This window comes from Vulpes lagopus, chromosome 15 (genome assembly GCF_018345385.1).
Source record: "Vulpes lagopus strain Blue_001 chromosome 15, ASM1834538v1, whole genome shotgun sequence".
NCBI classification, from domain to species: Eukaryota; Metazoa; Chordata; class Mammalia; order Carnivora; family Canidae; genus Vulpes; species Vulpes lagopus.
The window spans coordinates 21042094-21058334 of record NC_054838.1 but is presented as its reverse complement, the minus strand read 5'-3'; the positions used below and the strand labels follow the sequence as shown (position 1 = coordinate 21058334).

At 38.6% G+C, this 16241-nt stretch overlaps 2 protein-coding genes across 2 annotated transcripts; one reads left to right on the top strand and one right to left on the bottom strand.

The window, feature by feature from the left end:
* Positions 1 to 1558: 1558 nt before the first annotated feature.
* LOC121476565 (olfactory receptor 52D1-like) lies at positions 1559 to 2527 on the bottom strand. Its single transcript, XM_041730661.1, has one exon. It carries the CDS (start codon positions 2513 to 2515, stop codon positions 1559 to 1561), a length of 957 nt encoding a protein of 318 aa, XP_041586595.1. The 5' UTR covers positions 2516 to 2527.
* Positions 2528 to 14678: 12151 nt separating this feature from the next.
* Positions 14679 to 15626, top strand: LOC121476122 (olfactory receptor 51I2-like). The gene has a single exon (XM_041729864.1). The coding sequence runs from the start codon at positions 14679 to 14681 to the stop codon at positions 15624 to 15626; it is 948 nt and encodes a 315-aa protein (XP_041585798.1).
* Positions 15627 to 16241: the final 615 nt, after the last annotated feature.

The window sequence follows — 16241 nt, the reverse complement described above, 5'->3', positions numbered from 1 at the left end:
TGATAATGATAATATTAATTAAGAAATAGAAATTATTTTTAAAAAATCATATACAAATTATGGGCTTAAAAAGTACAATAATTGAAATAAAAAATTTACTGTAAGGTCTCAATAGTACATTTGACTATACAGAAGAGAGAAACAGCAAATGTGAAGATTGGTCAATGGAGATTATTCAGTATGAGTAACTAAAAGAAAAAGAAATTGAACAGACCTGTGATACATCATCAGGAAGGCCGATACATATGTATGAAAGTCTGAGAAGGAGCAGAGAGGCAGGAGAGAGAGGAAGAGAAAGAAGGAACATTTGAAGAATTAACATTCAAAACTCTCTGAATTTATTGTTGGTTGGTTAAGCATCAAACTCCTGGTTTTGGCTCAGGTCCTGATCTTTGGGTCATGAAATTGAGCCCCAAGTAGGTCTCTGCACTCAGTGCAGAGTCTGCTTCAGATTCCTTCTCCCTCTGCCCCTCTCACTCATGCTCTCTCTCTCTTAAAAAATAAATAATTAAATAAATACATACATACATACATACATAAATACATAAATAAATAAATCTATCTCTGACTTTGATGAAAAATATTAATTTACAGAAGCTCAACAATTTTAAAGTGCGATAAACTTAAAAGTACACTTAGTCACTGAAGTCAACAAGTGACTATTTAGAAAGGCAGTGGAACTCTGAACACGCTTCTATAAATCCTTAGTAAGGGATAAATTTATGACAAAAGGAAATAAACCTCACAATCAGAGGAGTGGATAGGAATGGAGGAAAATATGGTTTTACTGAGTGCTAATCATATACCAAGCAAAGCCTAACTTTATGCAGCACTTATATAATAGAGTAACAAAAATTATGTGAGATGAGACAATACAAAATTGCTCTTAGATGAGTTATGAACCTAAAATAATGTTTTGAGAGGTTATGTAACTTTTACATCTTACATTCATTTCTTGAGCATTTTATGCTTTAGACACTATTCTAAATTTTCTACATAAACTCAATAAGTTAGTTTATACTCACCACAAACTCCAGAGTAAGATATTATTATTCTCATTTACACTTGACCAAAATAGGCATACAAAGATTTTGCAACATGCTTGAAAGATAAACCTAGTGAGTGGAGAAGCCAGTGTTCAAACCTAGGCAATCTGATTATACCACTTCTGTTCTTGTGCTCTTAAACATGGCACAAAGCCTTGGAGTTCATTCAAATGCACTCCACATGTTCTCTTTTGTTTGTTTGTTTCATGTCCCAGTAGAATATTTCCAACATGAGATTCAATGTGAAATCCAGACAGGAATGCCTTTCTTCTTGGCTAAATATTGTACTTACTGAGATGACAGGAAAAAAAATAATAATCTTTTTCCAAGCAACTTAGAATTGTTCATTCAGCACATTCATCATCATATTCAACATAACCAATTTGCCTGGCCATTTCTCTTTCAGTGCTTCCTCTCCTGTTTACATTATAGGGTTACATCCATGTAAAAGCTTCTAGGCAATTATCTTGCTCATTTACCTTTCTTTATCATTTCCAAGTGCTACTTGGAACTCACACTGAGACCTTCCCCAAGTGAAGCAGTCTCAGAAGCCGACTCCGAATCTCCTTGGTCCTAGCTCCATAGATGATTGGATTGAGCACAGGAGGCACCAGCACATAGAGGTTCGCCAGAAAGATGTGCACATTCTTGGGAACTCGGTGCTGGCCAAAACGATGGGTGAGGAAGGAGAAGAAGGCAGGAATGTAGAAGACCAGGATGACCCCGAGGTGGGAGCCACAGGTACTCAGAGCCTTGTGCCTGGCATCTTGAGATGGAAGGCGGAAGACAGCGTGGAGGATAAAGCCGTAGGAAATGGCAATGAGGATGGAATCCAGACCCACAGCTAGCAGGGCCACAGTCAGCCCATAGACAATATTGACAGTGATGTTGCCACAGGCCAGGCGAGCAATGCCCATGTGCTCACAGTATGTATGTGCCATGACATGGTGACCACAGTAAGGCAGTCGCCTCAGCAAGAAGATGAATGGGGAGACAACAGCGATACTACGGAGTATGCCAGTAAGGCCAATTCTGCCTATGATGCTACGGTTGAGGATGATCGTATATCTCAGTGGGTTACAGATAGCCACATAGCGATCAAAGGCCATGGCCAGAAGAACTGAGGACTCCAGAGCATAGATAGAATGGACACAAAACATCTGGGCCAGGCATCCACCAAAGGAAATTTCTCCAGCATGGAGCCACAAAATTGCTAATGTCTTCGGCACGGTGGTGGAGCTGAGAGCCAGGTCAGTGAGTGAGAGAAGGCACAGGAAGAGGTACATGGGTGCATGAAGAGCACTGTCTGTCACAATGACCAGGATGAGGGCAGCATTCCCAGCCAGTGCTACCAGATACATGGCACAGAAGGGGATGGAAATCCAGGCATGAGCCCACTCCAGCCCTGGGATTCCTGTCAGGAACATGATGGCTGGAAGACTGTCATCACTGAGGTTAGAAGTTGACATTCTGCTTGGTAAGTAAAGGGTTCTATCCAAGAGGTGGTGGAGTCATGGTATGATTGCCCTGTAACATCAGGTCCTTGGTTCATTAATATAAAATGACCTTTCTGTGAAACAATCTTTTTTTAGACGGAGAAAAACATACATTGTTTGTAACTTGTTCCCAATCTTAGAATACTGTATCATATATAATTCATTTTTTCCATCTATTTTCTATTCTCAAAATTAATGCTTTGATTTCACATTCCAAGCCCCAAGCATACCTAACAGAATCCTTTGTAGGATACCTGGACTCCTAACTTTTAGTCCTAATCTGTCACAAAAATGTTGCAGATTCTTAAGAAAAATATTTTCCCTTCTGGGCAGTCTTCATTTATGAAGCACAATGAATCTGGAATCCAAGTCACAGCTTCTCAACCTATTCACTATATAGCATTAGATAAGTCCTACGATGTTTTTGAGACTCACTTTTCTCACTTATAAGTTGGAAATGACAACACCTGGCCTCCTTCTCTCACACAATTTTTTGTGGGCAAAAAAAAAGAGTTAAGTATATGGGATTAAAATGTTTGGACACCAAAAATAACACCTTCCTCATTTGTGCAAGCTCTTTTTCCTGTAGCCACATATTGGAATGATATAGAGTGTTATAATTATTCTACCTCTGTTTTACCAAGGGGAAGTCCAAGTTCAGAGAAATAAACTAATGCACTCCAGATCACAAAGTATGTTACTGTCAGATTTGAAATTACGTCTTAAGTGTCCCGATTCAAAGTTTGGTGTTTTCACCTCACTTAGCCTCACTTATATGGCCAATACTTGAATTCCTATCTTTTCCTTGCCAGATATCCCAATATCAGTATCTAATGCAATCACTTTATTCATTATCTGGACTTCAAAGAGACAGATACTAGTGAAAGCTGCTCCTATTTTCCAGGGGACTTTCACTGATGGCCCCAGCCACTGGAGGAAAAAAAGGATGGGTGGTGGGGTAGAGAGCTGGAGTCACTATAACCTTCTTCTGTCCTCTCTTTCCAGCCTATTCTTGCCGGTAAAGGAAGATTACCAAAGATTACTGTAAGGAAGCTACTACTTTGTAAGATACTCTGCCACTCTGAAGATACCAGAAAGCCTAGGTACAAATAAGGTTGTTTTTCAGGGAAACAATAGGAAAATGACTTTGAACTGGAGCAACACTCTGGGTGGAATGTGGGCATCCTTCCAAATTCATCCCACTCAGCCTTGGCTCTTGGTCACTATCATGCCTTGGAGACCTAGGCTTTAATAATTGAACTCTGAGTTCTTTCTTTTCACATATTTTTTTCTGTAAACTTTCAAAAACATACCTGTTTCCAGTGACATGTGTTCACAGATTGAGCATGCTGAGGCTGGAGCTCTGTGATGGGTGTCACATGTGAATGTGGGGCTGTGCAGGAGAGTATGTGGTAGAGCAACAGTTGGTGCAGGTGATATATGCCTGAATGCAGTGGTTTTTCTTTTTAGGGATGTGAAAGCTGTATTCTTGTGCACGGGTGTATGGATGTGATTTGGGGGATGATGGGAGCTGAGTGTGGAATCTGAGTTCAAAAGTCCAATCTGCCCTCAGTTTTGTGAGCTCACTGAGTATCTTCAGCTTAGTTCTGAGTTCCAGCCTTCTCAGATCAAGGGATTTTGTAGGTGAGGTTACTTGTTGACTCTCTCTCTGATGCTTGATTATAAAAACCCAAGGCTGATTTCTCTAGAGATTTGATTCATGGTGCTCATTCTTAGGGAGATAATAAGGAGAGGTTGAAGGAAGAGAAAGAAATGACGAAAGAACATTTTCCATAGGGAATTTTAAGGAAAGTTGAAATAAAATGTAGTAAGTTTTATGTTTCCCTTCTTACTTTCTCTTTCCTTCCCTTTTCTTCTTTTTCTCTGTTTTCACTCTTAATTGTGATACGTCTCTGAATTTCCATGTGTAGTGGTCCATGGTATTTTGTGTACACATGGCATCATGAATGCCATATACATATAAATATGGTGGTAAGAAATGGCAGTGGAGAGGCTTAGGCTCCATTGTCTCATGAGACTTCATAAGTTCAAAAATAAGTTAGTAAGAATTTTAAGAACATGGCAGCAGTATACTAAATCTAACACAGGACTCTTCTGAGCACGGGCATTGTGCTACTCTGCAGATTTCACACCCACAGAGCTCATCTTAGGAGTGAAGCCATCAGTTCTCTAGCCAGATGCACTCAGATTCTTTGATATTACCCATCTATCGAGCCTTGACACCATGGTTTGCATCAAAGCCTTCAGAGTGCTGTACTCTTTTCGTTTATTCATGCTTGTTTTCTCTCTCTTTTTAAAGATGTATTTATTTGAGAGAAAAAAAAAAGAAAGAGTGAGCACACACAAGACAGTCAGGGAAGGGCAGAGGGAGAGGGAGAGAGAATCTCAAGCAGACCCCATGCTGATCAAGGAGCCCCATATGGGGCTCAATCTCACCACCCCAAGATTATGTCCTGAACTGAAACCAAGAGGTGAGATCTCAATCTACAGAGCCACCTAGGCACACCTTCTCTCATGTAAATACAAACCAGTGGTCTTCAAACTTTTTTGCCTAGGTACTTTCCAAAAATTTTTGAAATAGTATATACTTCCTCAAAAATGTTGACATCTAAAAATTGTCATTTAATATTTAAATATTAGAAAAAGATATAACATACAGTATACTATGAATACTGATATTTTTAAGATAAAAATACATCAGTCTTTTAAGTGTATCCTATGGAATGTAAACAGACTTGAAATTTTCTGCCACTCATTTATTATCTATTTAAAAATAAATGAACAAGGTTTCCATACCTCTCATAATTTTTTGCTTTTTAGAGAGAGAGTAAGAGTGGGAGGAGGCAGTGGGGCAGAGGGAGAAACAGAGAGAATCCAAAGCAGACTCTGTGCTGAGCATGGAGCCCATATGGGTCTCAGTCTCAGGACCATGAGATTGTGATCAAGAGTTGATCATAATCTGAGCTAAAATCAAGAGTTGAACGCTTGAACTTCGCCACAGCAACTTCTTGCAAGATACATCCATGAAGGCAAGAGAAACAAAAGCAAAAATGAATTATTGGGACTTCATCAAGATAAGAAGCTTTTGCACAGCATAAGAAACAGTCAACAAAACTAGAAGACAACCTACAGAATGGGAGAAGATATTTGCAAATGACCTGTCAGAGAAAGGGCTAGTATCTAAGATCTATAAAGAACTTATTAAACTCAATAGCAAAGAAACAAACAATCCAATCATGAAATGGGCAAAAGACATGAACAGAAACCTCACAGAGGAAGACATAGACATAGCCAACAAGCACATGAAAAAATGTTCCGCATCACTTACCATCAGGGAAACACAAATCAAAACCACAATGAGATACCACCTCACACCAGTGAGAATGGGGAAAATTAACAAGGCAGGAAGCAACAAATGTTGGAGAGGATGTGGAGAAAGGGGAACGCTCTTGCACTGTTGGTGGGAATGTGAACTGGTGCAGCCACTCTGGAAAACTGTGTGGAGGTTCCTCAAAGAGTTAAAAATAGATCTTCCCTACGACCCAGCAATTGCACTGCTGGGGATTTGCCCCAAAGATACAGATGCAATGAAACGCCAGGACACCTGCACCCCGATGTTTATAGCAGCAATGTCCACAATAGCCAAACTGTGGAAGGAGCCTCAGTGTCCATCGAAAGATGAATGGATAAAGAAGATGTGGTCTATGTATACAATGGAATATTACTCAGCCATTAGAAACGACAAATACCCACCATTTGCTTCGACATGGATAGAACTGAAGGGTATTATGTTGAGTGAAATAAGTCAATTGGAGAAGGACAAACATTATATGGTCTCATTCATTAGGGGAATATAAAAAATAGTGAAAGGGAGTAAAGGGGAAAGGAGTGAAAATCCGTGGGAAATATCAGAGAGGGTGACAGAACATGAGAGACTCCTAACTCTGGGAAACGAACAAGGGGTGGTGGAAAGGGAGGTGTGTGGGGGGTGGGGGTGACTGGGTGACGGTCACTGAGGGGGGCACTTGATGGGATGAGCACTGGGTGTTATGCTATGTGTTGGCAAATTGAACTCCAAAAAAAAAAAAAAAAGTTGAACGCTTAACTGACCGAGCCACCCAGGCTGCCCTGTAAATGTCATAAATTTAACATTGTTGCTTTGTCTTCCTGAAGTTGGTCCATTCTCTTACATATTAATTTCTGCGCTTAAATATCTTGTGATGATCACTCTTCTTTCATTGTTTGCAATGAAAATTTGTATGCAAATTTGAATTCTTTATTTTATTTTTTTTAATCATTAGGCTCTGAGTACTAAGATGTTCTACAATAACAATTATTTTAAGTACACATTAATACAAACAATATAGAAAACCTTTAATTTCATAAATTATTGAACATAAGGCTATTTTTAATATAAAGCTTTTAATAGAATTTATATGGGTTTTCTTATTTTTTCTTCAATGAATTTATATATTCAAAAATCAATATCGATGATATGAGACAAGGTTCACTCTTAGTTAATTTTTATAAAACTAAGTTCTGTTAACCCTTGTTTTTATACCAATAGCTATGAGTGGAAGGAATTTGAATACCCTGGTACTCTGCCTTAATAGAGATTCAGTAAGTGCTGGAATTAATTTCTGGTGTGAAAAAGGAGATTCTGGTTATAGAAGCTTAAAGGAGAGTGCCCACAGAGCTAGGGCCCAGACTTTCAAGAATGGACCACTGAGAGCTGGAGCTGGTAAATGTGAATTATATGACAAGACTATTTGGAGGTAAGTGTGGGAAAAGAAAAAACAAAACAAAACAAAACAGAGTGGAACCAGTTGCTTTTGTCAGAATCAACTGCTGTTGCTAAGGATAAAACAGTAGCTTGAGTGACAATGACAGGAGGAGAAAGCTAACAGGAAAAGTAAATTCCTTCTTCTGACCTCCAGTCTACATCTAATGGCTCCCATTGGCAGAGCCCAACAATATATTCAATTTTAGAACTTCCAGATACTGCCAAAATAATGCAATCTAAATCCACATGTTATTCTTAAAATAAATATGTGTAACACAAGGAAAGAAAACTCTAGGTGATATGTGGTGATGTAATTAATAAAGTGGTTTGCCCTGAATCAGTTATTGAAATTACCCCTCTAATTGTTGTTTATAGGAGGGGTAATGCACCAAAAAAGAACAGGAGAATGCATGAAATTGAATTAAATTTTTTTCTCACATGACTGAATTTTTATGGCTAAGTTTATAATCATAATACTAACATAGTTAAAATTAATGTCATAAAAACTGATCTCTCAATTTCTCTTTTTTTCAAATTTCTTTCTATCAGAGATGGTTTTTATGGCTACTTAGGATTTGTTCTTCCATCTTCAAGCTCCTTGGTGGTATCTGTCCTGAACCATTCTTATCACCTAGCTTTTCTGAGGTTAGCTCTAAGATTGCTTGATACTCTAGAGAAAAAAAATCACAAATATCTACAGGTTAACACAATGTAAATTTACAGCTTCATACTTTAGCTTTACCAAGCAATTATTTTATTTGACAAAGTTAATTTTCTACGTCATTCCTCTTAACTGCCATTTCAAATACCCACTGCTCTATTAGAGCTTGCTGCACTACTTGTACTAAACAGATGTTTAGATTTTAGTGACTTTTTAGATATGAAGAATGCATGAGAGAAAGGATGATAGTGTGAAATGATAGTTAGGTTTCTGGCTTAGCTATCAAATTCATGCTACGCACTGAGAAGAGGAATCTATGAAGAAAAAAATTTATATTCATATTTTGGGAATTTTGATTTTAAAGTTCCCATGACACAGTCAAATAAACATGCCAGGTAGTCAGTTGGAAAAGAAATAAATTAGAGCAGAATATACAGATTATTTGATTAATGTGTTTCAAAGATAGCAAAAATCTGGTTGGTTTTCCGTGGTCATTCAGAGAGAGTATATAGAGTCAAAACTGAAGCTAGCTTAGAAAAGAACGATGGGTAGTGTTAATAGGAGACAACAGAGGGAGAGCCATTTGTAAAGGAAACTGATATGAGGATCAAGATATGGGGAGGACCTAGAAAGAGTGCCATTATTGGTCCAAGAAAGGAGGAAAAAAAATCAAGAAAGAAGTAAAGTCAATTGTATCTGTCTCTGGACTGAGAATCTATTGTATTTAGTAATGTTGAGGTAAGTGGTGACTTTCCAAGCATAGTTTTGCAGTGTGACATGAATAAAATATAGTCCATTATTTACTTAATGAAGAACAAGAACGAAGAGACCATGAGAAGAGGTGGTAGCCCATGAGCATGTCCATTAGTAGGTCACAGTGCATCCACTTTCCCCAAACTGTAGAAAGTTGCACTTCCCCTTATAAGATTTGAGGACTAGAAGGAATTAGATGTTCCAGATAAAAAGTTAATAGGTCATAAGAAGTAGAGAGAATACCTGAAGAATTATACATATCTCTGTCATTATTTAGCTTTTAAACTAAGGGAGAACTGTCTGTTTTGAAGAAATTAAGCAGGAAGATTTGGTTTTTAAAAATCACTCTGTTGATAGAGGGACGGAATGACTGGGTGGTGGCAGATTTTTGTGCAGGGTCCAATAAGTAGTCTCTTAGTAATTCAGATGTTGAAGGTCTACTCTTAGGCAGATATGGTATTAATGATATGCCAAAACAATTTGAAGGAATGTTACAAGATGCGACAACTAATTGGACAACATAGTTTAGGTAAAATAGTTAATGATGCCTAGAAATGTTCAGGCCACAGCTGATAATGTCAGTGCCCTTAATAAGGAAGCAGGACTAGAAAATAGTGGGCCTTTGCCTATCGTTCCTAGTGAAATCAGAAAACTCTTTTTGGTTCTTATTGTCCACGCCTGAGCTTTCTCCAAAATTCTGCTACTGACTGGAAACAGTACCTCAGATTCCCATGCTGTCTGCTCTCTCTATTACAAATCTAGATTAATTGAGACAGGATGGTACTGATGTAAGGGGTAAACATATAGGCTAATGGAAAAGAATTAACATTTCACAAGTAAACTCATATATATATATAAACTCATATATATATTATAATATATATGATCAGTGGATTTTTAACAGTGGTACTAAGACTGTTTAATGGGTAATAATAATATTTTGACCAAATGTTGTTAGGATAATTGGATATCCACATGAAAGAGGCAGAAGTTGGATCCTCCTCTCAACCTGTATACAAAAATTAACTCAAAATAGATTTAAAAATATAAAGGTAAAGCGTAAAACTATAACACCATTAGAGGAAAATTATTGGTGTATTAGACACTGGTTGTTTTGGTATAATACCAAAAGCACAAGCAACCAAAAAAAAATAGATAAATTGGACTTAATAAAACACAAACTTTCTGTGCTAAAGACAGTGTCATAAAACTGTAAAGACAACCCACAAAATGGGAGAAAATATTTGCAATCATATATCTGACAATAGCTTCATGTCCAAAATATATAAAGATCTCTTACAGCTCAACAACCAAAAGTCAAACGAACCAATTTAAAAATGGGCAAATGATTTGAATAGACATTTCTGCAGAAACAGACATACAAAGAGGCATTAAGCACATGAAAACACATTCAGCTTCATCAGTCATTTGGGAAATGCAAACCAAGACCACTATGAGATAACATTGCACACATATTAGGAAAACAAAACAAGATTTAAAAAAAAACAAAAAACAGAAAATAAGAAATGTTAGCAAGGATGTGGAGTAATCAGAATCCTCAAACATTGCTGGTGAAATGGAAATTGATGAAGCCACTTTGGAAAACCATTTGGCTTTTCTTCAAGCAGTTGAACATAAAGCTACCAAATGACTGGGTAATTTTACTTCTGGGTAGTAAATACTCTAAAGAACTGAGGACATATTTTCACATAAAAGCTTATACATTTAACATTCAAAGAAGCATTATTTGTAGCCCCAAAATTAGAATAATCCAAATACCCATCAAATAACTAATAGACAAAATGTGGTCTGTGTATACAATAGAAAATTATATTCAGAAATGAAGCACTGATACATAACGAACCTTGAAAACATGCTAAGTGAAAAAAGCCAAATGCAATCAGCAGCACATTTTATTACATTTAGTTGAAGTGTTCGAAATAGTTAAGCCCAAAACAACAGAAAGTGGATGAGCTGTTGCCAGGAGGCTAGGGTAAATGAGAACGGGGAGTCACTGCTAGTAGAATGAAACTTCTTTTTAGAGTGATGAAAACATTCTGTGCTTAGATATTTGTGATGACTGCACAACTTTGCAAATACACTAAAGATCACTGACTTGTACACTTAAAAACTGAATTTTACGGAGTGTGAATTATATGATAATGGCAAAATTGTAAAAAGGAAATTATAGAATCACATCATCTTTGAAACTTAAAAGTTCCACAGCCTGGGATGCAGCTGCTTTTGCAACACCATAGATGTGACACCATACACAAAGGAGATGTAAGCCCTGGGTTTGATTAGGGGTACTGAGGAAGGGGTCAGGTTTGTCTCCCAGTCATAGGATGAGAGAGAACAGTTTTAATTTATTTTATGCTTTTTCTTCTTCTGTTTTCTCTAGTTATTATTGAGGTAGATTGCACAGAGAAAGGCAAAGACAAGATAATCAAATATGAAAGAAAGGATAAGGGGCGGGGGGGGGCGAGATTAAGATGGTAGTGATTAACAAGTAGATGATGCATGTTCCAGGGTCATTGCTAGATGAAAAATTCTACTAAGTTTTCTGAAAATGTTAAGTGAATAAAGGAACAGTCTATGTTTGGATGCAGCCCTGCCACTCAGTGGTATTGCTTTGGACCTAATTTATCCCGTTGGGCACTTATTTTTCTCATCTGTAAAATGGAAAGTGGACATTATTTCTTAAGATTTTATTTATTCTTTCATGAGAGACACAAAGAGAGGCAGAGACATAGACAAGGGGAGGAGCAGGTTCCCCCCATGGGGAGCCTGATACAGGACTCAATCCCAGGACTCTGGGATCAAGGCAGCCTGAGCTGAAGGAAGGTGCTCAACCAGTGAGCCACCCAGGTGCCCCTGGATATTTCTTTCTAAATGTGGTTGTGTTAGAATAGAAAGGGACAAATCTAATAAAGTTCTTGATGGAGCTTAAGGACCGTTGCAAACACCCAGTATCACTGATGATGTTTATTGCATTTCTATCACCTATGACCCAAGCCAGCCATGCATTCTGACTTTCAAAGTCTCCTAAGAAGAGGGCCCTGGAGTGGGGACTTGGTGTGGAAAAAAGAAATCTTGGGGCTGAAGATCAGGATGAATGAGTTATATTCTTAGCATACCATTTACTAACACTGGGCTCCCTGGAGCTCACACCCTTTATCTACTAGAGCTACCTTAGAATGCCCTTAAGAGGATCTCAGAAGCCATAAAGACACAGGGCAGGTAAGCCCTGCTCAGCTGGGAGGAGAGGAGCTATTCCCTTGGCTTTGGCAAGCAGATCTGAATCAACCATGGGAACAGACAGTAAGGAGTGTCCACCGGGATCCAGCCATGAATAATCTATTCCCAGCAGGGCTTGGCTGGAGGATAATTAATGGCTTACCATAGCCACTTTACTGCTCAGAGCCTGACAGGCAGCTCCCATGAAATGTGGTATGTATAGGGTCTTTGGCAGCCTTGGCCTAGCTTGGGGAAAACAGAGCCCATCCTTGTGGAGCATTTGGCATATGATGTTCTCAATATTCTCAAGAAGTGTTCTTGGCCTTGTTTGTCCTCTTTCTTCCTCTCCATGTATAATGTTCTAATTACTGTCTTCCTAAAGTTCATTCTCTGGTCTGGAATTCCCTTTCCCCTCCCTTGACTCTCCTATTTCCATAGTATTTCCTCTATATTCTTTATCTCCGTATCTCTATCTCTTTCCTGCTCTCTATCTCTTCCCTGCCTTTCCATTCTTCTCTCTTTGTCTTTTTATCATGTCTCTCTTCATCTTCTGGTCCACCTTCTGCTTTGCATGAACACCGAAAATAAGGAACAGAGTAGGACATTCAATTGAACTCGAATATCTCTAAGTAGGACAGGAAGGATATACGGAAACTGACCTTCTGCAGCACCAGGCTTTTACAATTAAGACAATTTTAGACTTCCTTAGAGTGGAACATGTGACGTGATGGAATGAATCTAGTGGTGAGTGCTCAAGAAGAGACTGACTCATGTATCTCTAATCTGATTGTTCATTGATGTATTGCTGGCTTTATGACAGAGAGAAAGAAAGTCCCCCTGGGCAAAGGGACATAAAATAATAAGTTACTCAGTGGTGAGTAATTCCACTCAAGTATTAGGAACTAGCCATGAGAAGTAGAGGGCCTCTAATGCCTAAATTCCAAAGCTAATAGGTATAGCCCCCTATCACAGAGTATGCAAAGGGTTTTGGGCATTATGAAATATTCCTAAATGTAACTCCCTCCCCAAATGGTTGTTTCTGAAATTCCACAGCGCAAGGAATGGCAAATGCATAGATTACTCATTTATCAACCCTCCTCACAACCTCATCTGGGCTGGTGTAAGGCAGTTTTTCTAATTGTCTACTCCTATTGAACTTTAACACACTCTGAGTTGAAAAACAATGGTCTGTTATGGAAATGAAAAATGTTATTCCTTAACAACACAAAGAAAAAAAATAAGGTAATGCATAGAATGTTTTCAGTGTTATAATTTTTCTCTCAATAATTCTCAAACTTTTGCAAGTTATTTCTGCTTTGTCCATACCACAATCTATTCTGTGATAACAAATGTTTAAAAATAGATATTTAAGTTTATTATGAATATACTCAATAACTTTTGTGCTTTTGGAAAGCACAATATAATATTTATCTTCCATCTAAACATGCTTTTAAAATAATAACAATAATGTGAGTGCTTCTATAATGCTTACAGTGGGCAGGACCTGTTCCAAGTCCAAGTTCTCTCTGTCTTGTCCTCTCTTTGTTTCTCTCTTTCTATCTTACGTATGCATGTATCCATACCCATAGAGCAGTTCTCTTTTATCCCTGTCTTAAAAGTAAAGAAACAGGGAAAAGAGTTTAAGAAATTTATCTAAAAATTTAAGAAAAGGACAAACATTATATGGTCTCATTCATTTGGGGAATAAAAAAATAGTGAAAGGGAATAAAGGGGAAAGGAGAAAAAATAAGTGGGAAATATCAGAAAGGGAGACGGAACATGAGAGACTCCTAACTCTGGGAAACGAACTAGGGGTGGTGGAAGGGGAGGAGGGCCGGGGGTGGGGGTGCCTGGGTGACGGGCACTGAGGTGGGCACTTGACGGAATGAGCACTGGGTGTTATTCTATATGTTGGCAAATTGAACACCTGTAAAAAATAAATTTATTAAAAAAAAAAAATCTTCAGCCCTCAAAGACCTTGTAAGTCAGGGCTTGTTCAGCAGAGGAAACCCAGGTTTGTGCAGTGGGAAAGCATCAAAATTCAGAACTTGAATTTAACTCAGCTCTTTCTCTGATCCAGGGCAAATTGCTTAACTTCTGCTTTTCTGTAAAATGGGAAAAATTATGATACTACATACTACATAAGATTGTTGTGAAAATTAAGTGGGACAATTATGTAAAGAAATTTACTCAATGCCTGGCTCATAATATATAAATATGTTGTATCCTTAAAAAAATAAATAAAATAAAAATTAAAATAATAAAATAAAAATAAATTTTTTTAAAGAAAAAAGAAAAAAAAAGAAATTTATCTAATGTCACTGGAGTTCAAACCCAGGATTTTCTCTGGTGCCATGCTCTTAACTAGTATTTTCCAATGCCTCCTGAGACGTTTTGATTTTCCCAGGGTCCCGCATGGACTATTCCAGCTGAATTGCGGGCTGTAGACCATGTACAGACCTCAGGGTAGAAACTGGATTAGGGAAATCTAGTTCAAGCCATGTAACTGCCTCCCAAGAAAACCTGGACTTAATTCTCATCCTCCCAGTGTATTTTAGCAAGAACATCTATGTGTAATAACAATTTATAAACTTCTGTGTTCCTTTTCCTTCCTAGGAACAACGGTAGTCTTAGACACAAGTTGTAATTTCTCCAAAAAGCGGGGCTGTCCCCAACTTCTCATGGGTACCTTCGGAATCAATGCCTCTGATGCTCCCACCTTTATACTGACAGGCTTCCCAGGAATGGAGTCCATGGAATCCTGGCTATCCTTCCCTCTCTTTCTATTCTATGCTGTCTCCATTGTGGGAAACACTTTGATCCTCCTCATTGTTAAGGAGGAGCAGAGCTTGCACCAGCCCATGTATTACTTCTTGTCTCTCCTTTCAATCAATGACTTGGGAGTGTCCTTTTCCACATTGCCAACTGTGCTGGCTGCTCTCTGCTTCCATGCCCGGGTGATTTCCTTTAATGCCTGCTTAGCCCAAATGTTTTTCATCCATCTCTTCTCTTGGACAGAGTCTGGAATCCTTCTGGCTATGAGCTTCGATCGCTATGTGGCCATCTGCAACCCCCTGCGCTATGCTACAGTGCTCACTAATGCCTGCATTGTGGCAATGGGCCTGTGTATTGTCCTCCGAAGCTTTGCCCTCATTCTTGTCTTCCCACTGCTGCTGTACAGACTGCCCTTCTGTCACCCCCAGAATATCCTCTCTCATGCCTACTGCCTTCACGTGGATATGATTAAGCTGGCATGTACTGATGTCTCCCTCAATAGCCACTATGGACTTTCCATTGTGCTATTCACCTTTGGCCTGGACTCTGCACTCATATTCATCTCTTATGTACTAATCTTGCGATCAGTGATTGCCATTGCTTCCCGGGAGGAGCGTATCAAGACACTGAACACATGTGTGTCCCACATCCTAGCTGTGCTCATCTTCTATGTACCCATGGTGAGTGTGTCCATTGTTCATCGCTTTGGTGCCGGTCTGCCTCATGCTGTCCATATCCTCATGTCAATTCTCTACCTCTTTGTGCCTCCCATGCTCAATCCTATTATCTACTCCATCAAGACAAAGGAGATACGTCGCAGGCTCTTCAAGATGCTCTTTAGGCTTAAGTCCTGAGTCTTGGGTAGAGCTAGAAGCCCTGGAAAATTTGGTGTTGGAGGTATAACCATTCAGACACCAGAGGAGAAGAGAATCAATCCAGAGAAAGCTAGCACCACACTTTAAGTTATAGAATCAATGATCAATCATTTAGTCTGATATATTGGGCCAACACCTGCCAGGACCACCTTGGATCTTATCCATTAATCAACTGTTTCTATGGCCTTGAGACACAGAAAAATGGTCTCTTTTCAAGAAGCCCAAAGAATGTCAAATATCACTACAGGGTGAGATTATTTTCTGGAGGAGCAGGGAATGATCTTCCAGATATTGGGTGACATGATACTTGGACTTCTGGTTATGGGCCTGTACAATTCTGAAAAAGGGGCAAAGGGGTTCATCATGGGCTATATATCACATCTTTACCAGTTTACGAGTTTAGCTCAGGTGATTAGTTTCTGATGTTGTCAAGAGCCAGAGCTCTCCCCATCATGTATGAGAAGTCAAGTTTTAAAGTTTGGCAGCTGTGATAGTTAATATTACATATGAACTTGACTGAGCTACAAAGTGTCTAGATATTTGGTTAAATATTATTTCTGCGTGTATCTGTGAGGATATCTCTGGATGAGATTA